General features: G+C 40.1%; 1 protein-coding gene and 1 long non-coding RNA gene across 4 annotated transcripts in view; one reads left to right on the top strand and one right to left on the bottom strand.

Annotated features, from left to right (window-relative positions):
* LOC115491143 (uncharacterized) lies at window positions 1-23,024 on the bottom strand. Its single transcript, XR_004365873.3, has 5 exons — window positions 22,889-23,024; window positions 3,966-4,119; window positions 2,777-2,918; window positions 1,110-1,340; window positions 1-502 (listed from the first exon to the last, which is right to left on the bottom strand). It is a non-coding gene; the product is annotated as an uncharacterized lncRNA (long non-coding RNA).
* RIGI (RNA sensor RIG-I) overlaps window positions 22,490-24,505 on the top strand; it is a 24,083-nt gene continuing 22,067 nt past the window's right edge. The window contains exons 1-2 of one of the 3 annotated variants that reach the window (XM_030257954.4): window positions 22,490-22,720; window positions 22,911-23,042. In XM_030257954.4, coding sequence (XP_030113814.4) covers window positions 22,615-22,720; window positions 22,911-23,042 — 238 coding nt within the window. In that variant the 5' untranslated portion in view covers window positions 22,490-22,614. The other 2 variants (XM_041711476.2, XM_030257956.4) reach the window with 2 other exon arrangements.

Raw genomic sequence — 24,505 nt, 5'->3', positions numbered from 1 at the left:
CAGTCTCACAACCACGAGTTTGGCAGCTTTTCATTAGCAAGGCACAAAATGGTTAACTAACTCTTGCTACAAGGTCTTTTAAAACTAAACTATCCAATTAAGACAGGACACCTAGATTATTTTCCCCTTTAACTCAATAACTGATTCCCCAATGCCCACAATGCAGACTCTTTTGTCCAATCTCAAATCACCCAAACCCATGAAGAAGAAGGAAAAAGAAGGTAAAGAAGAACAACCCATCTCCACCCTAAAACCTCCATCTTGCTTCATATTTATTTCTATATTCTAAAACCCCAAACTCTAAATTTTCCTCCCTGTGATGTTACACACTTCTAACCAACTACATACCCAGTAATCCCTACTATCAACCAATTCTTAAAGTCTTCTGTACAGCCTCAGGTCAAATGCAGTGCTCTCTTTTGAGAACAGCATCCCGGATTTCAAGAACTGAAGAGGTTGGATTCAACTGTCCAGAAAGAAAAGGAGTATAGGCTGCTCTTTCCTGGGGAGAGATCAGACATCTAAGCACCAGAGGATTGGAGAAGAAGGGTAAATTTCTTAAAGACTACTGGGAAAAATCTACAACTGCTCGAAATGTCAATGAGTTGGCTACAACCAGCCATGAACATGAGGATCTGCCTGCAGAGAGGCAGTGGGCTGGGGAAGAAATTAATATCAACCTTCCTATTTCCAGACTGTCTGAATTAGTTGAGAGTTTCCCAATTAAGAAAGTGAACTGTTCTGATTTTATTTCCATTAAAACTAAGCTCTTCTCAGTAAAATAGATTTTTGGTGTTTTTTCAAGGCCCTAATTTTGGACAAGGGTCTAGACACAAGTCCTTAAAGACTGATCAAATTAAGATATCCTTTTCATTGTTCATTTAATCCCCTGAATCCTTCCAGAAGTACTAAAAACTTTGATACTGCTTCTCTACTGTGTGGTGCCCATGTGACATTCTGGAAGGTCTAGAATGTTCAGACTCAAATTGTGGTCATCTTCTTCCCCAGGACAGTTGTTAGTGAGGATTATTTGCTCGCCATGTTTACAATGATGTTTTGTTAGAGAGACTTTTCAGATTCCCTGGGTGACCTGGGACATTTATACCTACCTGTCTGATGGTCATGTCCTGTAGTACAGAGTCCTTAAACTTGTCACTTCCACTGTTTTCCTAGCCTCCCCTTCATCCCCTCTCAAGCAGATGACTCTATATGTCTCAATTTTTCTTTATTGGCTCTATTTTGTGCCTTATGATCACCTTCATTCTCTTTCTTCTGTTATGGATCTCCAGTTGTAATGTATGCAATTTTAAGTATATTTCATCCTTCTGAAGACAGGATGCCTAAAATTGAGCACAAATATTATTTGAAGATATATCAGCAGAGCACAAGCAATTTCTCCCTGGGCCTCAAGTTAGCCACCTGGTTCTGTGTGCCAGTGGGACCTCTTTGGTTTCAAAACCCCTCCCTGCAGAGGCCCTTCTGCAGAGCTACAATTGCCCGTCACTTCCCACCTTGCACTTGCATTATTTGGTTGCCATTTTTTGTCTAGAATTCTGCATTTTTCACTACAGAAAACTGAACCCAGTGTTTCCAGACCTTTTCTTTGATATTCAAAAACTGCTCTAACCTTGCTTTCTAACTGCTCTAACCAAAACCACATCTAACCTTGCAGCTCATACAACAATGATGATGCAATTCACTCTTCAATCCACTCTTCACATTCAGCCTTCCAACAGCCAAGTGGTTAAAAAGAACATTGAGCACCTGCCTGGGGTGCATACATCCTGTTTGACATTTTTGTCATCATTGCTTGAAGTGTGCTTTCCAGAAATGCTTAGCAGCCAGCCTAGAACACTATAATCCAAACTATAACCTTAAAAAATGTCATATAGGACTGTGCTTCAAAATTCTTATTTAAATCAAGACCTCTAAAAAATTGAAATGCTTACCCATGCTTTTTCTTTATTTCCAGGACCCAGAGTTCCCATTTCATGCAAATACCCACTTTTGCTTTGATATTAAGTTTATGCTACCTTCAAACATCTAGAATGATGCAGATTTTTAACTACTGAATGGTACATAGAAAAGAGAAAATAACAGCTGTCTCTGCAACCACTGCTTTTCATTATCCATATGAAAACCAGGTTATGATTTTGGTTTCTTAGGAAAACTTTCATAAAGGGAATAGTTTGGATAGGAGCTTAACACAAACAGGATAAAAACCCATAGAGTTCTAGTAATAGTACCATGCATTTATAAAATTACTTTCTTTAAGACCTTCTATAGATCTTCTATAGTAATTGTACTTAAATATGCCTAAATGGATAAAGGAGAAAGAGTGATTCATCATAACTTTGAACGGAGTAGAAAGATGCAAAGGCAAGAATTGCATTAGGAAAACTCCTTTCAATCTTTCATGAATGGTATTTCATATGCTCTGAATTGTATATTGATATCTTGGGAGACTAATAATAACAATCTGTATCAGTTGCAGTGTCATTAGCTGCAAATGCAATTGATAGAAGGAGGAGAATGAGCGCATTAGCTCCTTGTGGGAGCAGAAAAGCATAAACTGTGGGATACGCCCTAGGGAAATTGTTGTTATCTGCTTTCCACACATCAAGAATAATGGGACTGTCAATTAGGTGGATAAAGGTGGTTATAATCCTCTTAAAGTGTAAGACCTCCTGCTTCTTGTCCTTGTTGTACCTTTGCAATGCTTGTATTCTATTCCAAGGTTCCTAAGAAATACATATCATCCTACTGCACTACTCACCAATCCCCCTTGCTTGGGATCTCAAATGCTCTGTTCCTGTTATGTAATTCCATCAATATGAGGAGTGCAGTCTGGTTGCTCTAGCATTTACCTCTGTCCTCGGTAATGGAGCTGCAGTCAGTAAGAAGCTGGTATCTGGGATCTGGGGACCATAACATACATACATTAACTTCAAATTACGGAAAGCTCTGCACTTTCAGCTGATGAGGATGAAATTCAAAACTTGAGGTGCTCTACAAGTCCATTGGTCTTGCTTCACACTTCTGAGATCAGCTCAGCATCTCAAAGTTTTGCATGTCAGTCACACCTTTCCTTCAAGGCAGGTATTCACTGTCATCAACTAGTTTATGAATTTGAGAATGCAGGTCTTTCACTGGCCCCTGGTGTTCATCACAATCTGAAATTTATTGATTCTCAAACCATTGACACTGACTAGATCTATTTTCTTTTCCATCAAAGTCCAAGCCATGATGTGAGAAACTATCTAAGTTCAGCTGAGCAGGATATTTAGAGGTATTCAGCCTTTGCTCTGAGAAATATGTGGCTGAACAGGCTTCATTATTCCCCTGCAGTGTTAGGTGTTTACTCCCTAGGTATTAAACAACAGGTGAATGCTTTGGCATGTCTTGAGACAAGCACTGTGGAAAAGCCAAATAATTTTACTGACAGCAGCAGCATCAGACTGCACTTTCAACCTGTGTATGTTAGGTCTCCCCTTTCAGACCCCTTTCCTCTGAAGTTTTTTCATAAGGACTCCTATATTCTACAGCAGATTGAGCTTAGTATTTCTCCTTTGGAGATCTGCTGCCTCAGCTGAAGGATTTATCTTTACATTTCCAAGAAGAGAGAACTTCACTTTAATTTTCAGTATCCTCCTGATGTTAGATGAAGAGCTTGATCAGTAAGGAGCTTATTCAACTAAAAGTAAAGTAAAGATATAAAGTATTACAGGCCCTGTCCAAAGAACTGTCAAGATTTCAGCCCAATCACCTTTTCTGCTGACCATCAGTGAAGAGCGGTATCCTTGCATCAAAAAGTCAATATTGCACCTTTCTGTGCAAACAACAGTTTCACAAATGTTTTTGCTTTAGCTGTGACTGTCAGAAGGGAAGTGTCAAACAGGATGCAATCAGACAGTTCATAAACGGGCATGTTCCTCACTGGAACAGTTACAGTGAGGTGAACTTACCACTATTGCTAAAACTTTGTCCAAATATATTCAAGTGTGCTTAGTCTGGGGCTTTGGCAGGAAGCTTTAATGCAGAAACAGCGTGCCCTTCCGTCCTCCATGTGTTTGAAAGCTCTTTCAGTGTGAGTCATCGGAATCCTGTGGTTTGTGTATCCTGAGAGGAGAAGTGTTCTCTGTGATTATCAGACACTATGAGAAAGCAGCAGTTTGGAAATAAAATGATAAGGAAGTTTGTTATTTCATAGAAAATGTCTACTAATGACTTTCCCCCCTAATTTCTCCTATTGACTTACTGACAGGTGTGGAGATCTTTGAGTGTACACGGTCCTCTCTAGTTTGGCTTCAGAGACAAGTGTCACTTTGCAGAAGTGCTACTGTTTGATAGAGAGCAGCTCTGCTTATGAGCTGAAGAAATTAAGATTTAGAAAACTACACTCCTGAACAATGGTCTAATTCCTGAACTGATGTGCAGATGTGTGCCACTGTGTGATACTCTTCAGTAGCTGTCAAGGTGTATCTTATCTTGCAATATCTCATGGGAAAGGTGTCTATTGTTATGACCTCTGTTAATGCCCCAGTGACACACAACAGACTAAACCAAATGTGCTTCCCCTAAGTGGTGTGGTTTTCTTGTTATTCTTTCTCAAGATGGTTCTCAGCAATTTTGTCTTTACATCCTGCTAAAATCAGTGCCCTGTCATTGTCTTGTATTGCTGTGACAGAAGACATTAACCAAATATTCAAATGGGATGAAGAATTAAAAATTTGGGTCTTTTTCTGTCTCCTGTTATGCTCAGAGTGAAGTTGTCACTATGTAGGATCTCCAACCTTTAACAAAATACAAATAATATTTCACAAACAAAAAGAGCTTTAAGAGAATTAAGCTTTAATACACATTTCGGGTGTATTTGCCTAATGGGCTCATTGAAGCAACAGGAGTACCCTTGAGAAAACTTTTCTTCCTGGAAGAATAAAAAAAGGCATAAAATAACCCCATAGAACTAATCACTGTTGATTAGTTCAGCAAGCTTGTGAAGCTAAACAACAAGTAGAAGAACTGGTTTGAGCTTACTTAGAAAAATAAAGGTCTCATAACCTTTCCAAAGATCTTTAATCCCACAGGAGGCCCTCTAATAATAATTTAGAGAAAATCCAAATTCTAGGAAGCATTTGGAACACATGGAAGTCACATATAAATCTGAAGAATGATTTACAGAATCTGTAGGCTAAACTTGAACTGGTGTCCTTAGCATTTTTTTTTTCTGTATTTAAAAGGATCATTTATGAATAGCAGTCAAGTTGCTGTTTTACTGGAGAATGTGTGCATGCCACTCTCATTCCCTTCCCCAGCACACAGGCTCACTAGCATCAGCAATAACTCTGCAAAGGATCTGAAGACCACATCAGTGTTGCAGTGGTATGGACTTCAGCTGTTTAGACAAAGCAACAAAGTCCACAGCATGTAAATGGCCACTGTGCCATATTAATTAAGTAGGAGCCTTTTACTGAGTGAATAAGACCAATAGTCTACCCAGTGTATTAAAGTGTGTTGTAGCTTGAAGCAGTAACTGCTTTTCTTTGTGTTCTGTGCCTCGGAAGAAGCTTATTCTCCACACAACCTTTATCTTGACAGCCACTTTATCAATAGCAATAAGAATGCATGTCACTTCTAAAAAATATGATTAGAGATTCAGGGTTATAAATGACTGCCAAATCTTTTTCTGGCTACAGGACATGAGTGAGGTCAGTCTCAAGTAAAGTAGAATATAATTTATGTGAACATCTGGGTGACATCCAGAGTCTTTGGTCAAATAGAATTACACGAAGAAGAGAACTGCAGCCAGTAAAATACTGGTAATAACAAAGTTAGGTACAGTTGGTGAAATTCTTCTCAGATGAGGTAAAAATTACAGACTACCCTTTAATTTTCATTTGGGCAGTGTTTAATTCCAAACCCAGCAATTTAGGGAAGTGAAACTTAAAAGATGGGTGATCTGGAAAAATGCAAAAATTCGTATGAAGCATTACTCAGGGGAATGCAAATGAGCAGTTTAACCCAGAACCCTGTGTAACTGGGATTTCATTACAGAGGACAGAAAAGTTATTTACATGATATTGATTCATTCTTAAATTTGATAGGGACTCTCCATAAAAGTCAGAAGACATACACAGAAAACTAGTCACATGCTCTATTAGTCTTCTTCAGTAACATTAGAAAATGTAACTCAACACCTGATTTCCCACACAGAGACTGATGTAATCAAAATGTACTTCAACATTAGCAGTGGCTTAGTTGTTCATTGCTCTTCCAGACATATATAAGACTCACTTTTGTAATCTTATTTACCATTTGGAATTCATGCGCCAATGTCTATCACAAACACTGTGGACGAATTTGGCATGAACTGGTTTGCAAGCTATTGTAGATTTTAGTGTAATTTCAAACGATAAATGGCAGGTCTAGAAAATAAAGGCCTTGGATATGTGTATAAACAACAGCGTCTGATCTTGTCATATATTATTGCTATGCAATTAATTCTAAATCACAAACCACACAGTTCCTTCCTATTTTGCATAAAGCATTTTCCTACATTCTGTTTCCAGTATTGACTGAAGTCAGGAGAGAAGCTTTCACTACTACATGGAATTTGTTTCATTGTAGGAAATTAAATAGCAGAATGCCTCAGAAGAATTAGAAAACCTGTTTGTGTTCTGATATGAATATGGAGATATTTTTGATTTAGGTTCAATAAATATTGCAGTAAGTCATGGTGTTTTATCAAACTGGCCTTAGTATTGACAGTCTCAAAAATTAATGAGAATTATTCAAGCTCTGGACCGCCCCAAATAGCTGACATACATTGGTGGGGTCCTTTTTTCCACACATCCAGCAGACTGTCATTTTTATGACTCCTTATTCCACTCAGAAATAATATTCATGGAGGATCCACTTCCCTTCTGTAGGTTTTCTCAAAGTGGAAAACTTTAGAACACAAGTTACAGATATCAAGTGTATTGCTGAAAGGAGGCAAATGAGATTTGACTCCAAGCTCTCTCCTTCTTTCCAAGCAAGATAACAAACAGAAAAAGTATTTGTATGAATGGCATGATTACATGTGCCTTCTGCTGTTAATAAAGTGGTGCAACCCACCATTTAGGGTTTTTATTGGTAGCAGTTTAAAGCCTATACAAATTGCCAGCTGATGCAGAGCTTCTGGAGCTACTTAGCTTAGGAGTTTAGAAGGACAATACACTACATTTTATGGTAGTTATAGTATACTCACTTTTATGTACAACATACTATGTCCTATTTCTTTTGGAGGATTTCCTTCATAGTGAGCTTTTATTCCTACCAATAAACGTGCTTTTCTCAACATGCCTTGCAGATGATAAGTTTTGCATAAGTCAAAATTTCTTATGTTTTTAAAAATTAACTACAGGTAGGAACATGAAAATCCTACTAATTTGAAACAAGCCCAACCAGGGCAGATTTCCTATAGATTTCATATTTACTTATGTGGTTGCCTTCTACAAGCAAAATGTCTGATGCTTCTGTCAATAACCAAAGCAAAACTTCAATGGAAAAAATTTTAAGCTTATGCTGAAATTCTTCTTACAGCCATTCAGCTTGATCCATAGAATGATTTTTAATTTATCTTTGGTCATGGTTCTATAAGATTCTCTACCTCAGGCCCTTGCATTTTTGTTAGAGAAACTTTTTCTACTCTCAGTGCCATGAATATTGCTGACTTGGATTTCTATCGCCTGTCCTCCTCACAACTTTCAGCTCTTCCTTCTTTTCACTAGAAATAGCAAATTCAAGAGTTCACAAAATCATTTTCCTGCCTTTTCCTACACTTCTTCCTAGGTGTCTGACCAGTTTCCACAGCAGAACTGGATATCCCTCCTTTCCTCCAGACAAACTGTTTCTCCAGGCTTTCCAACAGCTTTCCCAAAACACTAGTCTTCCTCAGTAAAAGACTGTCTCCAACTTGTTCATTTGTGCATTGGACAGAGCAAGGGTAAGAGCTTGTAGTTAAGAAAGGCGTGAGACATGCAGTGTCCAGAAAAATGAGCAGAGACAGCCCCAAGTGCACTCTGTCAAAGTGAAGAAAGGAAGCAAGGATGTTCAGCAAAGTGCAATCAAAGTGTGAGGAGCAAAACCAAGTCAACAGTAAATATGAAGGTGAGTAAAGAGTTAAGTTTCCAATTTTGCCGTGGGTGTCCAACTGCAAATTAGTTTGCTTTATGATTAAGAATGTTCTTTTCAGGTGTCTATGAGAGGAATGTGAAATTCAGCAATAGAAAGATGAATCAGAGTCTGTTGTGGTTAGTTTGTAAATTCCCAGTGTATAGTGTAAGATAACAACCCTTCAAGCCCTGAATTCCTCCATTTTGAGGAAGCTCAAAAACAGCACCAAGGCAAGCTATTTCTGCACATATGGATGTACATGCCTTGAAATCATGGAGAAAATTCCCTGTAAAGCAGGATCTGGAATACTGTGTGACAGAGCAAATGGGTTACAGAAAAATTATTTACAGCCCAGTTAACTATGGAAGTGCCTTATTGCGGGTTGCTTGGTACATGACAGTGGATTTTTGTAGAAGACAGTTCTTGTGAATAACAAGCATGAAAGATATCTACAAGAAAGATTTGAAGTGTATAAAAAACTATTCTGGTGAGATCAGTCACTCAGTTCAGAAGTATTGGGCATATGTCCCTATAATGTATATATGAAATTCTAAAACAGTAACATAATATTTCTATTAATGCTACGTTAATTGGTGCAATAGATGACAGAGAAAATTTTAGTTCTAATATTTAGCTAGAACATTTAACATTTTAAAAACATTTTAGGTTTAAATCTTGTCACTAATGTAGGCGTTAGTGACCACAATACCTAAAAACTTGCAAAATACAGATGACTTCCCTCAAGATAACTTCAGACACATGGGCACTCAAGGGAAAATAGCATAAAAGAAACAGTGCATTAAAGACACTTTAGGATGGTAGTACAACAAATGAGATTATGAAATATGGGAAAGCTACCTGCAGTATGTTCAATTAACCACTGACCATTTTCTCTTGTGTTAATCTTAAAACTGTAAAATTTTATCGTTTCTGTTGTGCCCTGAAGCACTAAGTTTTGCAGTGTTAACAAGAAAGCCTGACTTAAAAGTTCAATAAACATTAAACTTCCTATATTCTTGAATCTCTTTGGCCTTAAATTTTGCTATTGATTCTGCTTTACAGTCTCCTTATTTTCAGTGACCAATTCCCCCAGGCAAAGAAGGAAGACTTTGCAGTTGGAAGTTGGAGACAGCTTGAGAAGAATTATTTCAGTAGCTGAAGTGGGAATTAGAGGATATTTACATACTGTGTCCTGTCTCTATAACCCAGGCTGCAAGTTTCTTGTACATTTTAACATGAAAGTTATTAGCAACCAGAGTTTGCAGCTCTGAGCTGCCCAAGACCAACCTCAATGAGAAATGAGCTCTTTTCCATGCATTTCACACTCCACCTAAGTCCATAGATGGGGCCTATCTGCTTTATTGGGGGATCCTCATTCAGAAGCTGCATTCAAACCACACTGGAAGATGTGCTGTGGCACATGTGCATGTTGTTATGGGCCAGCCAGGTACTCTTTATTTCCCACTAGAACTATTTTGAGGGAGCATTTCCATTTAAGTCATGGAAGCACTAAAAAAATAAGCTATTATAATATGCCTCTGTTCATGGTTGAAATGTTGTGTCCTCTGCCTTTGATCTGAAGCTGGATAAAACACATTACACTCTTTTTTGCCCATTGCATTGGTTTCACTGTTGGCAGTATTTACTCAAATCCTCAAACAGCCATATAACAAACAGTCTTTTGCTTGATAGCACACTCTACTTTCTCATCCGTTCTTGCTTTCCATGCCAGCTTGTCGGTAGTATATTGATATGGTAACTTCTTACTGATCTAATAAGACACTGTCTGCCTGGCAGTAACATGATGCAACAAAATTCCCTCCCCTTATGCAGCAACATATAACCTGCTCAGCAAGGGAAAACACGTTTGTTTGAAATGCAGAAACACAGGTCTGTGGTGGAGGCTGTGTGACACTTGAGTGGAAACCTGAAGTACATTCAGTACCTGTGGCACACTCATGGCACTTGAAGTCAGGGACATACAAAATCAGTTATCACCTCTTCAGGAAATGGGTCCCTGCATTTGGGTGTGAGAAAAAAATTTCCGTCATAATCAGAAAAGTTATTCCAGGCTAGGACTGAGTGACTAATTCACTTTTGTCGTGCTGACTGAATGGGAAGACTGCTGACTGAACAAGGAATAGAAATTAAATAAAGCCTGACTGAAACAGAACTACTTTCTGCAAAGCAAGCTAAGAACTAACTCAGATTTATTTGGGTTCTTTTTAAACCCAAATATTTCTACTATGCATATTATGGCTCTTCTTTTCCCGGTCTTCTTCTTAAGTCACATTTTCAAATTAAAAAAAAAAAAAAGCCAAACAAACAAACCAAAACAAAAAACCTAAGCATGACAAAAAAAAAAAACCAAAAACTGTGGTGATGTTTTAAAAACCTTCCTGTGCTCTTTTCTAAGATAAGTTTTGATTAATTAGTGCACAATTTTTCTTCCTGTTTTACTTCTTTTTCCAGTGAAGTAATAATTTATTTAACTGTTTAGTCTAGCGCTGTTCCAGCCACTTGCTTGTCAGATGCAAAACTGAAAAACACTTCAGTATTATCTGTGGTGCTTTGTTCTTTGGATGTGGTGCACAGCAAGAAAAGAAAAACCATCTTACTTGAAGAGCTGTGTGTCAATTGCTATTAATTTCCTGCAAAAGTGTAGCTTAAGCCTATTCACCAAACCACTGTTACTTGTACTATTCCCAGCTCAATTAATAGTGCTCCTGCCACACAGTATTTCAGAATAAGCTCAGGTGGTTTGTTGATCTTCAGGGAAACCCCTAAACTTCCTTCCTTATTATTCATGGGGATTTCCTGGTCTGCTGGAGAAAAACAAGGATCAAAGTGTTTTATCTGCTGTCTCATGTCTCCAGATTCTTCATCTCACTTAAATGCCTAAGGAAGTGAGTGGTCACAAATAGAATTCTTGAAACACTAGAAGTGGGGGCAACACAAGCATATTTTACAAATTGTTTTATTAAAACAACATTTAAAATACCTTAAAGTTTTGGGGGTCCTTTTCATACTACAGGGAATACCAAAGAGCAAAAGAAATTAAATAAGTAGTTTTATAATTGTACTTTTTTTTTTTTTTTTTTTAGCAAAGTAAGTAGGAGAGAGACAGCAAAGCTAGGAAGACATCATAAAGCAAAATGAATTAGACACAGGCGTATGTGCAGTCTTTGAGATCTGTCTATGTGATCAGCAGGTTTCATTACAAAGTGTTCCATAACATAGATTTTTCAAACCAACAGGACATTGGGCTATAGAGTGGATTTCTGCCTGTGTTGCTTATTAAATCCAGCAGGAACACAGCCCAGGTGTTAGGAGTCACAGGTCTCCCCCTCATGCATGTAGTGTGGTGATCCTGCCTCCTACAGCTCACCCAGCTGGTTAAATAAGCGCCACATTAATGCAACAGACACTTCCCTTAAAAGTAGTAGAAAAGAATGTGGTACACAGAGAAGGTATTTTCACAGGCAGTGGTTGATCGATACCTTGTTTTCCAACAGCAGCTATGTTGAAATGCTGACTTTCAGTCACTACCTAGAGACACTACACCTGCTAGGCAAAAAAAAAGACTCAGATACAAACTTTGCCAGAACATACCCTGCATACCATTAACCAGCCCTTGACAGCTCTGAATTTCCATTTACCTCTTGAACTTTGTATTTGAGACAGGTATTAGCTATAGTTAGGATAAACAAATATTTTGTTTATATAATATAAATACATATAAACAAATATGAATCTCATAGAATTTTGGTATAAAGTTAAAAGAAACCTGTGTGCCTACACTACTGATCATATTGTTCAGTTTTTCAGCAGTATAGGGATGGTTGCAGATCATCTGAATATATGCAAAACCCTCTTTGTTTGTCTTAAACTAACAAGCATGTGCCTGTAATCATACCTAGCTTTTTAAAAATGAGGAATTTGAAAATGAAAGAAAGGTAACAATTTTCACTGTAGATGAAAATCTGTCATCATAAGGGATGAAATTTACTGGGGTCAGTTGAAATATGGTGAAAGACATTTCAGAAAAGCAATGCTCATATTTAGGAGTAAAAATAGCAAATATTTAATAACTATGGTTTTCTATATTTTGAGAATAATGGGCCAAGTAAACCTTAGTAAGTGAGATTTTAATAGAGTTAATCATAGGCTTGATGACTATTTTCCTCTTAAGTTTGATTCAGATGAGTTCTAAATGAAAAAACCCCAAAATTACAGTTCTCTGCTAAGGAATTAGTGGAATTACACAGGAGCTAATTGTATATATCTGGGGAATCTGAGGGCTTGGACTGCTTGGGACAGAGATGCCTAAGAAATCTAACTGCTCAGCATGTTCCCAGGCTATGGAGAGATGCTGGAATAAACTGCCTCCACCCAGAAGAGCCGCAGGAGCAGAAGGCTCTCTGCTTTGTTTCACTTCTCTTCCTAATAGAAGACACCCACTTAGGCTCCCTCCACTCTGTGCTGACGAAGAAATGGAGATGCAGAGCTGCCTTTCTGGTTGCATTCTCTCAGGCCCCTGTAGTGAAAAGCAGTGATATTGCCAGACTTATGTGCTGTAAGGAGGACTGAAGCTGGGAAAAAAAACTCTAGTAATGGTGGTTGCTCTGTCCAAAAATGAACATAGGAAATGCACTGCTCAAGTCAGATTTAGCTGTGAAATATGCATTCAGATGTCATTCTAACCCTCCAATTTTAGAAATTATGAAAATAAACTTCATTTCTTTTGGATAACAGAAGTGGTGAGAAAACTCTTATCCTTAAGACAAACCCTTCAGTGTGGTCAGATGGGACAGTAATGCAAAGATTAAGAAAGTAAAGCTGCCCAGCTGCCTGCTTAGCTGAAAGGTGAACACTAAAATTGTTACAGCATTGGACATAATTTCTTGGAACGATGGACTCTGATATGCTTCATTTGTTGTCATCCAGCTTGTTCACTTTACGCTTTATCCTGATGAAGGACGTAGATACAATTTCAGCAACTTTTCCAGTCACCTTTTGTCCTGTCCTACTGTGGTAGGGTAAAAGTTTAAGGGGCTGGGACACAATGTGCTTTTTACAAATGACAATGCTAGATGGTGTCCCTACACTTCCCAAAAAACCCACACAGCCTAGCCTCAGCCTGGAGACAGAAACAGTGAAAACAGCGGAGTGATATGATGCGATATGATGGTCATGTATTATGTGTGCCTGCATCTCTGTGTTTTAATCCTCACATGCTATTTATGTGCTTAGTTAATGACATGTGAAGCTATTTTCTCTGTTAGTCTCTGATAATAACTATTTTAAGCACATGCATGCTTTTCTTTTTCTATTTTCCCCAAACACCCACACGGAACTGGAGGACAGTTAATCTGAGTACGTTAATGATAATTCCAGAAGACAGGACAGATGTTAGTGGTTCTGGTCCCAGTCAAGTGAATACTCTCTGTGTAAACTCTCCTAATCCGAGTTACCTTGAATTCCAATGTAGAGTTTATGTGCATGTGTGCAGACTGATGTCTGCATGTCCACAAATGTCTGTCTAACAAAATGTTTTCTACACACTGTGCTGAACATAAAGCACTAAAGATTTGACCCTTTGCACTCTCAGAGGGCCATACAGAACTTCATTCATGAGTGAAAAATCCAATCTGAAAACTTAGAAATGAAGGGCTTTTCACCTTTGCTTTATAGTGCTTTGGGTGTTTTTGAGGTATTTTTGGATTTCAACAAGGAGCGTGGAAATTGCAGGAAGACATGAAAATTGCAGTGTGGTCAAATGAGGAATAGACATACTGAATGCCTTCTGCAGCACTCTGCAAGCTCTTTCTCCAAGGCAGGATCACCTCAGATAAACTGGAACTTGCAGCTAGTCTGGTTTATTCATCTGGGAACTCTCTGCTGCTTGCACATCCCTGAAGGAACTGATGGGAAGAGAGTGACAGAGATTAAAGCACAGATAGGTCCTGAACGGTGCCTTGTTATGAGCAACACAGAGCAGATGACACATCTTCTCAAGCTTCTCTGTAGTTGTGCTGTAAATTGCAGTGTCCTCCCCTGACAGTGCAGTGGTGAGGCAGGAGGCAAAGCCAGAATTGTGCTTCCAGTGCCCAGGATAAACAGCAGCCAGTGGCTGAGCTGCATGTGTTTTGGTTCAGTTTCAGTGCACGGCGGGCACAGCCAGGCACGCTGAGGGCTCCCTCCCCGCTTTCCACACACCTGAGCCATAGAAGCCCTTTGCACACCTGTGTCAGGAGCCTCAGGGCATAGTTAATTCCTCTCCTGCTTGTGATCAAATGGTGAGCTCTGCTGAGGTCAGGGCTGGTGCCTCCTGAACAGGCCCCTGCTGTTCATAGAGCCTTGCACTTGGTGCTCTGGAGTTAAACTTCCTTCATGAGGGTTACTTGAATGAGATGATTGTTCTGGACCTCAAGGGGATATGCAGTAACTGCTGCAAGGAGAGGATGCTAACAAGCTGTGCAGCTGCTTCTCCTGGCAGCATTCAGTGCTGATATTAGCAAATAACACCAGTTTGTATCTCTCTGGCTAATGACATGGTGAGGTTAGGTTTTTGGGAGGATAGAAAGAATGAATCTGGGTAATTAATTTTCATTTTAGAAGGTGGAGTCAGATAAGGTTGTGAAAGCAACATGATTTGTTCACAGTACACTCAGGAATAGAAGGTGCTGATGTCTTAGAGGAAGTGACTATGCTGGTCACCAATATATTGGTAAAGACTGACAGCTGCCTTAGGGAATGAGAAGGCATGAATGAAGAGCAGATTTCATTTATATCCAGCTGTTTCCTTATTGCCCTTTTCTCCATATGAATAGGTAAACTCTAAGGCTGGGACTACAGCCTGGGTTACAAAAGTACTCTGAAAAGAAGAGATAACACTAACTGGGGACTATTTTTAGTTAAGAACACTGATCAGTGTCAGAACTGGGCTAAAATAGCTACTATTTCTGAACTATTTCTGCTTTGAAAGGGATACCATGGGAAGATGCAAGAAAGGACTGGCATATCTGTGAAACTGGTCTTCTCTGTCGTGTTATAAATTTCCCTATATATGTTCCTGACAATCTTCAAAAATGCAATTCTATGCCTTGGTAGTTGAAACTAACTTTACTTCTCATCTTTCTTTCGAGCTCTTGGCATGTTCTTGGTGCTTCTGTACAGGTCCACAAAGACACAATTGTGAGCCATGAACAAAAATGAAATGTTCCTAGTTGTACATTTCTGCAGAAAGTCGGAGATGGCCTCCTTATTTTGTTGAGTGAATTCACAGGAATTTTCTCTCTCTTAAGTCTACATTGTCAGAGATTTGTCTTATCCATGTATGTCTTAAGAACAAAGGACACATGTATATCCTGAAAATTCACCAAAGACCTATCAGGAGGTGTGTGTCTGTGTATCTGTGTGTCTGTGTGTCTAAGTACAACCATGCAAAAAGTGGTGACTTGTTTAAAGGCCTGAAAGGCCCTGCCATGTGAATTTCTAAAAGTTAGATGAACAAACAAGGGAACAAAAGAGAAATACCAAGCACACTGCAATTGTTATATTGAATACTCAAATGGAAAAAGCCAGCTGGGATAAGGCGATGTTTCATAAAATAAAGTGCCGTAACTTGTCTTTTGCTGCTCTGTGTGACTTTACAAGAAATAAATAAAACATTTACAGGTATAGCTGGTTAGATAGAAATGTAGATAAAGAGCCAGACATTTCCTATCAGTGCCCAGTGAAAAGACAAGAGACAATGCCCACCAAGTAAAATAAAAGAAATTCTACTTAAAAGCAATTACTATTTTTTGCACTGTAAAGGTAATTTAGCACAAGAGTCTTCATTCTAGGAAATACTAAAAAAACTGAGTGGAAACAGGCTTGGACAACATGGTTGACCCTATTTTGAGTACAGAACCAAATTAGGTATTTCCAGAGGGGCTTCCAACCAAGCCATTCTGTCATTCTGGGAAATAATTTTTCATACAGAATAACTTCTAGATTCTAGATTAACCACAGCAATAAAAATGAAGAATGCTCAATACACTAATAGTAAACTGTCAAGGAAATTACGAACCTTAGAAATTGAAAAATCTATGATTGAGATTTTAAGACCAGTGTGTGAGAAATTTGTCTTGAAACCTCACCATATGACCCATCTGGGTCTATAATAATTTCAAATCTGTCTTTTTGGTCCTTGGCTTATTTTGAAAACTTGATCACTTGACTTATTTTGAAAAACATGCTTCAAAATTTCTATTTTCCTGGAGTTGCATGGAAATTGAGCTTTGTGATGAAGTTCCACTCTGCTATTGAGCACTTTTTGCAGGCATGCTTTAATGGCTTGATGTGGTACCAACTTGCATAAACTGCTATTTGATTCAACATTAACTCTGACAGAAATAATTTATCTTCACAGTACTTTATCACCTGGTGTCATGATACTTAAAATTATTAGCTTATTGTTTTAGGCTTTGTGATTTTTTTTCAGAACAGCATTTAGAGACACAAACTTAGTAAAAAGGATCAGACTTTTTGTATTTCAATGTTTTCTTCTAGATTTGCTTTCTTAGAAGCATAACAAACTGACTCGTTAATTTAATTTTCCATTAAAACATCTATGATAGCCACTCAGCACATTAACAATTCTTGTAATTATAGTATTACAGAGTGCAAGAGTACTTTCCCATATAGAATTACGTCATCCTTATGTCATAAAGAGACTGATCAAGAGCTCTGTGCAATGATGAGCTCCAAGGGGTTTTTTGGTTTGTTTTTAGTGTGGGCTTTTTGTTTTTGTTTCTTGTGATTAGATGTATTACATTTGAAAAAGACCCCTGTTTCACTGCTGTGGGATATACACTTAGCAGTGTCCGTATCAATAAAATCTTACCTGAAATAAAAATGTATTGCGTTGCTTGATTCATGTTCCCAGCAAGGGAGGTCTGGCGCCTGTGGGCAATCATGTCCTCAGTGAGTGCCTTTGCCCAACGCTGCAGGTGAGCACCTGCCCCAGACTCCGGGCAAGACATGGGCCAGCAGTGCCTTCACCACAGGAGCGGGGAACACGGGGGCTGTTGCCTCCTCTTTCCTCACAAGTCTTTTAAATCTTCCACACTCACAGCCAATGTCTTGATTTTTTTTTTTCTGTGGGCAGGACCTTGCCTAGTAGATACATTAAAACTAGTTGCGTACAAGCCACTCAGACCAATATGCACTATTGGTTTCCTAGTTTCTGAGCTCATAATCCTCAGCATATCACAGATTCCATTGTCCAGAGCATGATTAGCTATTTATGAAATACACTAGCAAGCAGAAGTGGGTCAGCAATTACAGACTGATGTCAACAAAATCAAAATGCCTTGTTTTAACAGTGACACTCCTTTCACTGAGTAGTTAGCTTTCATGCTGTGGTACTTCTGTAAGCCACATTTTAGTGACTGGGCAGTAGGATCATGGGGGAATTCAGGAAATGTGAGAAGTTGATGGGTACTGTTAATTCAATGAGAACTAGCCTTCATGCCTATGCGAGAGATTTTATTGGATGATACCAGTGTATGCTCTCAGGGTGGAACACCACAGAGCTGGTCATTGCTGAGGGATTTTGGGATTGCTTCTCTACTTGCTACTTCATTACAGGTTAGGGATACATCCACTGAGGTCAGTGATATAGCATTAGTGGAAACATAGTCTGAGAGGATAAATAGGAGTTAAAGGACTTGAGGAGTCATCCTGTGCTTAGGCCAGTGGCTAAGGAATTAAAAGGCTTAGGAAGAGAGGCTGACGTCACTCGGTTTGTTTACCTGGAGAGGAGAAGGCTGAGGGGTGACACCATCACAGTCTACACCTTCCTCAAGGGGGACAGCCGAGGGGGAAGTGTTGATTTCACTCTGGTGACCAACAGTAGGACTTAAGGAAAGAGAATGCAGCTGCATCACGGAGTTCAAATTTGGACATTTTTCTGCAACCTTTGGTGCTGGAGTAAACATCTAGTATGCATGCTCAGTTTAAGCATTTTGCATTCATTCATTCATTCATTCATTCATTCATTCATTCATTCATTCACCTAATGATGATGCCAAAGGGGGGTCAATCACGCACAGTTATGTTGATACATGCAAACTTACTGACCTGAGCAGTCTTATTGTGTGAGTGTTGCTGTGCTTGAGAAGGGGGGTAGAGCTCCCACTGACTTCCGCTGGAGCAGCTTTTACCCCTGAATCCAACTGTATTATCATGTGAACAACAGTTTGATGCACACAAAGCCGTGCTGTACATGACTCCAGTGGCGGTGGCACTGCAGTGCACCTGAAGTCTGTGTTTATCAGCTGAGCACCTGCTTTACCTGTGGTGTGGAGGAATCAAGTATTTGCATGGGTGCAGGTGGGCTTCAATATCATGGAAACACCTGATGTGCAAGAAACTTAGCCTCAAGGCATCTAGGTGGTCAGCAAGACTATGCCAAAGGGACACCAGACTGAGAGGTAAAAATATGACACCCCATGTATCAGGTTTTACTTAACAAATTGAGCACCCATCAAGACACAGGGTTCCTCTTCACATGTGTCTGTCAGTCTGCACTGCAAAAGGAGATATAAATCTTTCTTAATGGACTCATATCCTTAGACTGAAAATGTTTCACAGTTTTTACACTAATTCAAATTCTCATTAAAAAAGATAATTTCGTAACATGGGAATGTTATGGGTGGTTCCTGTTAATGTGCCTTTTCTAGGCAGAAAGAAAGGTATTTACTTTTCTTCAGCAGACCTTCTCCTCAAAGACACCTACTGGGATGTACATCCCATTGTGTACATACGCATGACTTTGAGAAATTGGTGAACAGAGCATTCTCTCTCTAAAGTGTATGAGAGATAATGATGAGGCTAGCAACAAACCTCACCCAGTGTGTCCTACGAAGTTTGTTTCATTGCTCCTTTGCACATCAGGCATGATGAACATATTTTTACATTTTTGCTATGGCCACAGGTAAGTTCCATCATGTTTGACTTGGCTGATAATTATTGCTATTTCCTATTCATTGTCTCATATGGGAGGGAGTCCTTCTGGCCAGTCAAACCTGTAAAAATTTCAATGCATATTAATTAGTGGAACATAATTCCTTTTTGCTGCCTATGGGACACAAGTGTGCTGAATACTAGGGGGAACATGTAAGATCATTTCAGAGATTTACTTTCCAGTATGAGCCTTCTAACAAAAAATCAGACTTTAAAATAATTGCGATAATGAAGATTTGGGCATCTTAAGCTGTTGTCAGTCATACATACCTCTTATTCTATTGCGCTAGTTTCCAGGATTAAAAAAATTTAATTGGGCCAACAGCTCCTGCAATATTTTGGAGAAGAGGACTGTGCAGTACCAAATGCCTGTTGAAAACCAGTACTGCAATATCATACATGTTGGTTGACAAAGACACTTTAGAAGTCTTGTGAAAAATAAATTTAGCTCCCAGGTGGGCGAGGTTTATCAGTGAGCAGCACTGAGCAGCCCTGCTGTTCATAAGACACAAAACATTAACAACCATTGTTCTTTCCTGTTTCTGTGTACGTTCAGCTCTTGAGTTCAGGTGCAGTTTCAGTCTCACTGTAAAGTAACACTTGACCTAAAGTACTTGAGGCAAAACACAGTAGAATAAAAATGGATGTTCATTTCACAAGAAAAGGCTGAAAGCATTACAGGGGATTCAAGCCTACTTCAAATGTAGTAGTATCTTGAAGGTTTGAAGAAGACAGCATCTTGAAGATTTTCCTTAAGCAAAAGATAAGAACTTCACAAGGATAATTTTACAAATCTGCTTATGCGCTGTGCTGAGTTCCTGACAAAGAATGGGCAAATGTAATTTGAATACTTTTTTCTTCTATTTCTTGTCTTTTGGCTTGCAAAGAGTAAAAGTAAACTCCAGCATAATTTTAGTGTCTTCCAAGATCTCTGTAGGGTGTCTTCCCATGCCTTCGTGAATGAGATACAAAAGTCTTCATAAAAGAGATAGAAAATTTTAAGGTGGACAAAAGAATTTTAAACAGACATCAAAGTTTTTTCTCAAGAAACATAAAATGTCATATAAAACATCACTTTGAAAAGGCACTTGCTGCTTTTACAGGTTAACCCAAGGGAAAGTTCAAAGGGATCATATGGAGGAGTCACCAAGGAATGAGAACAGCAGTGTTTATTCAAAAGGTGTTTCAGACCCTTGATTTAGAGCCAGAGAAATGTGAGGATTTTGGAAGAGAGGCAGTGAAGCAAGCAGTCCAGCTTCTTATGCTGTTTTGAGGCATAACAATGCATTCTGCAGTAATGAAAGGAATAGGAATTGCAGCCCTCCTTGTCTGCTATCTTTGTATGCTTGTTTTCTATCAAAAATTTTAAGCATTTCTCCTGCCACAACAGAACCTACCATCTGGTCTCACATGACACTAATTACAATTTAATAATGCCATTTAATTTTTTTCCAATTATTTTATTCTCTGTGTGGTGGATGATTATTGAGGAACTTACAGAAATGGGCAGTTTTATAGATCACCTTAGATTCCTTCTGTAGAAATAAAACTATGCTCAGTAAGCTGCTATTCGCTTGACTTTTAGTCAAGTGTGATTCAAGTGTTGATCAACAGAGGGAGATACAGCATTACTTATCAACATATTTCTCAGGCCAGTATACAGTCAAATCTTCCAAACAAAACTCAAAGGATTTAGCAAATCTAATTAATTTGGTATTTATTACCATAGTTACTGTCTCTTAACTGTACATATAATATTCTTTGATGTCTCAGGACATCAAAGAGTTACTTTGGGTCTCAATGCCAAAACAACACTTGGTCTTGTGTATTTTACTTTATTCAGCATTATTCATGGAAATCTGAAGCAGGAATCTGTGTAGTTGCAATCAAGGACATTGTGAGGAATGGAGGATCCCTGGGAAGTGAGGTAGAATGTATGCAAAGAGCAATCCTGGGAAACAAGCACGCTGGCTTCCCCAGGGACTTTACCTGCTGCCAGGTCCCCTTGCCCTCAGCAGCCCCACTCCTGTGACTGGAGGCAATCTAGTCCTTAAACAGGCACCAATCCACAAACACCTTTCTTGCATAATGATGGAAATAAGGTCTCTGAAATGTTTGCTTTTTAAAATTGGGATATAGTAATATCCTTTTGACTTACAGAATGAAAATGCAATTACCCATGAAAATCCTGCCGCCCCTTGCCTACTCTACTGCAGAAATCCACATGCTGCTTGGGCTCATGCTGTCTGGCGTCAGGTTTATACAACAAACCACACAAAAGGCTTTAGCAAAGCTCCCTACTGACCTTTACAGCCTTTTGAGAAGAACAGTACCTTCCTGATTTACCTGGAAACCACAGAATCACAGAACAAATAAGGTTGGAAAGGACCTTTGAGACTATTGGGTCCAACCTTGTCAACCACACCATAGCACTAGGTGCCACACCCAGTCTTTTCTTAAACACCTTTAGGGGTGGGACACCAGAGACGGTGATTCCACCACTTCCCAGGGTTGCCTATTCCAATGCCCAGTCACTCTTCTCATAGACATAACACTTAAGATAAAGGGAAGGAAGGATATTACATACTTGAGAGTAAAAGTGGACTAGAAAAGCGTAGAAAATGAAATGTCAGTGCCATCCTCAATACCCCTCCTTCTGCCCCAGCTACCCCTTCTGTCCAGTACAAACCCATGACTCAGAGGTCTTGTGTTGGCAGACTTTGGGAAGCAGGATCTTGTGTTGGACCAGTACTTGTCAGTTGTCTATTTGAGTATGACACATCCACTCAGCACATGGTGAAAGGGATACTTGCATGTGGAGCTGTCATGTTTAGCAGCTGTCATGTTTAGCACCCACTTCTGTGGGTGCTTTCTCCCCTGCAACAGGACTGTCCCTTTGGTAAGCCTTCTCCTTTGATGTTCACCTGCCTGATCCATTTTCTAAATGCTTTTAAAAGTGCTTCTATCTTAAAAAACAAACGAAAAAAAAAAAAAAAGAAAAAAAACCCAAAACAAAACAGGATGGAAGCCCACTCGTTCAGCTTTTTCTGGGGGCAAGAAGGAAGATGAGGTAGACCTATGCATTTACTCCTATTTCTTAGCTATGCTTTTTCTCACCCTGGCAGCCGCAAAAACGGGCTGGTTACAACCGTATGCATGCGCATATGATTAGTTGGGGTGAGGGCAGCAGTCCCCTTTTTCTTTTGCTAAAGATATACGCAAAAGGAAAGCAGCGCCCATTCTCCCAGCTGCTTTCAGTTTCCATTCTCCAGCTGCACTGAAGTTTCTTTTTCCCGTCGCTCCCTGCTTGGGGGCGGCTCCCACTCACTCTCTACCACGTCTCTCCGCACCACGGCAGGGGCGGGCTCCGCGCACGCAGCGGGGCCGCGGCACCGGGACCGGGATCGGGACCGCCGGCGGCGGTGCGCCCGCCGCCTCGCCATGACGGCGGAGGAGAAGCAGAACTTGCGGTTCTACAGGCGCTACATAGAGAGGAGCCTAAACCCCGTGTACATCCTCAGCAACATGACGGAATGGCTGTCCGATGGTGAGAGCCGGCAGCGGCGCTGCCCCCAGCCCGCCCGCCCCCCGCCCCCTCCCGGTGCCCCCTCCCGGTGCCCCCTCCCGGTGCCCCCTCCCGGTGCCCCCTCCCGGTGCCCCCTCCCGGTGCCCCCTCCCGGTGCCCCCTCCCGGTGCCCCCTCCCGGTGCCCTCACTGCCTGTGCTGGTTCTTGCCAGAGATGGAGGAGAGAGTCCGGAAGGAGGAGGAGAAGGGAGTGACGGCGGCCGCCGCGCTGTTCCTGGATGCCGTGCTGCTGCTGGAGGCGGAGGGCTGGTTCCGGGGCTTCCAGGATGCTCTGGCTGCAGCAGGTGGGGTTTTGTCCGCCGCCCCCCTGTCCGGCACTGCCGCCCGCGTTCGGCGGGAGCTGTGCGGAGCCGCCCGGCGCTCCCGGCACCGGCAGGGCCGCCCCGTCGGCCCTGGGTGCAGCCGCCCGTCCTGTCACATCAGCTCAGATGCCGTAGGAAAAGGCAAGCTGACAGAGTCTGGAAACAAGCCTGTTGGGAGGTGAAGCAGCTCGAATAATTCTGAGGATGGAGAAAGCCTCATTGGCAGGAGACTTGCCTGTGTTTGAGCCTTTAGAGAAGAAACAAGACGACCATTGTTCTCACCAAATACAGTGAAAGGAGACTAAATCCTCTGAAGCAGAAAGGCAAATGGGTTTCAGGAGGTGTGTGGGAATTGACTAGTAGCTTGGGATAACTTCACTCAACGACAGAGTCTTAAATGACTTTTAAAAAAAAATTAAAAATTACTTATTGGCATTGAAAGTCTTATATTTCAAGAAGTAATCATTAGTAGCTTATAAGGATAATTGTTCCGCAGTAGCTAGAACTACTTCATGTGTAAATTCCTAATCCAATTTCTTTTATGAAATGGAAGAGAACAGATTATGAAGGTATAAAACTAGCAGCATCTTCCAGCTTTCTTCTATATGAGTATATTGTATCATATATCCTTGTTGGTGATTTATTAGATAGATTGAACCCCACAGTCTCATTCCATAAGCTACTTTTATTTTCATTTCCTCACCATTAATTATGAATAATTATCTCAGTGAAAAAATATTACAAAGTTTCTTATCACTTGGATGTGGCCCACTCATCCCTTAAAGCAAGTACTAAGTCCAGAGCAACATTTTACCAGTCTGTGATAATCCTGATTTCTGAATTGCAGAACTATCTACTTTGAGCCTGCTAGTAATGTTCAGTATGGTGTATCTTCAGCAAAAAGTTGAGACAGTTAGCCTGCTGATTCAAAGTGCTATCCCAAGTAGTTGTTAATTGGGCCAGAGACTAAAATTTAGTATTACTCTTCTTTTTGGCAGATGCAGGGATAAGTAATATTTAGACTAAAGACATTATGGTGGTAAGTATCTACCCCACTCTCCTGCTCTTCTAAAAGGAAATAAGAAGTTAGGCAAATTCCTTCTTTTTGCCCCACAAGTTCCTTTGGGACCCTGATCTGCTTTTTTCCACTTCAGAAGCCTACTTAGCAAATCACACAAGTCCTTAAAATATGCTTCCCTGCCACTGTCTGTTCCAGGACCGTATTTGCAGCTGTTTGATGACTGTCTAGATTGCAGGTGTCTGTACTGCTTTCAGTCAGTGACTGTCTTGAATCCAGTACAGTAGGGATTTTTGAAGGAGGGTGGAGCCAAGGACAAGAGTGAAGGATAAAATGCAGGTAAATAAAAGACCACCAGAGCATCTTGTGATTCTGTGTAATGTCCTTTGCTCTGGGAATCCTGTGAAAGAGTATCATGGAATGCAAG

Source organism: Taeniopygia guttata, chromosome Z (genome assembly GCF_048771995.1).
Source record: "Taeniopygia guttata chromosome Z, bTaeGut7.mat, whole genome shotgun sequence".
Lineage (NCBI taxonomy): Eukaryota > Metazoa > Chordata > Aves > Passeriformes > Estrildidae > Taeniopygia > Taeniopygia guttata.
This window is presented reverse-complemented; position numbering and strand designations above follow the sequence as displayed.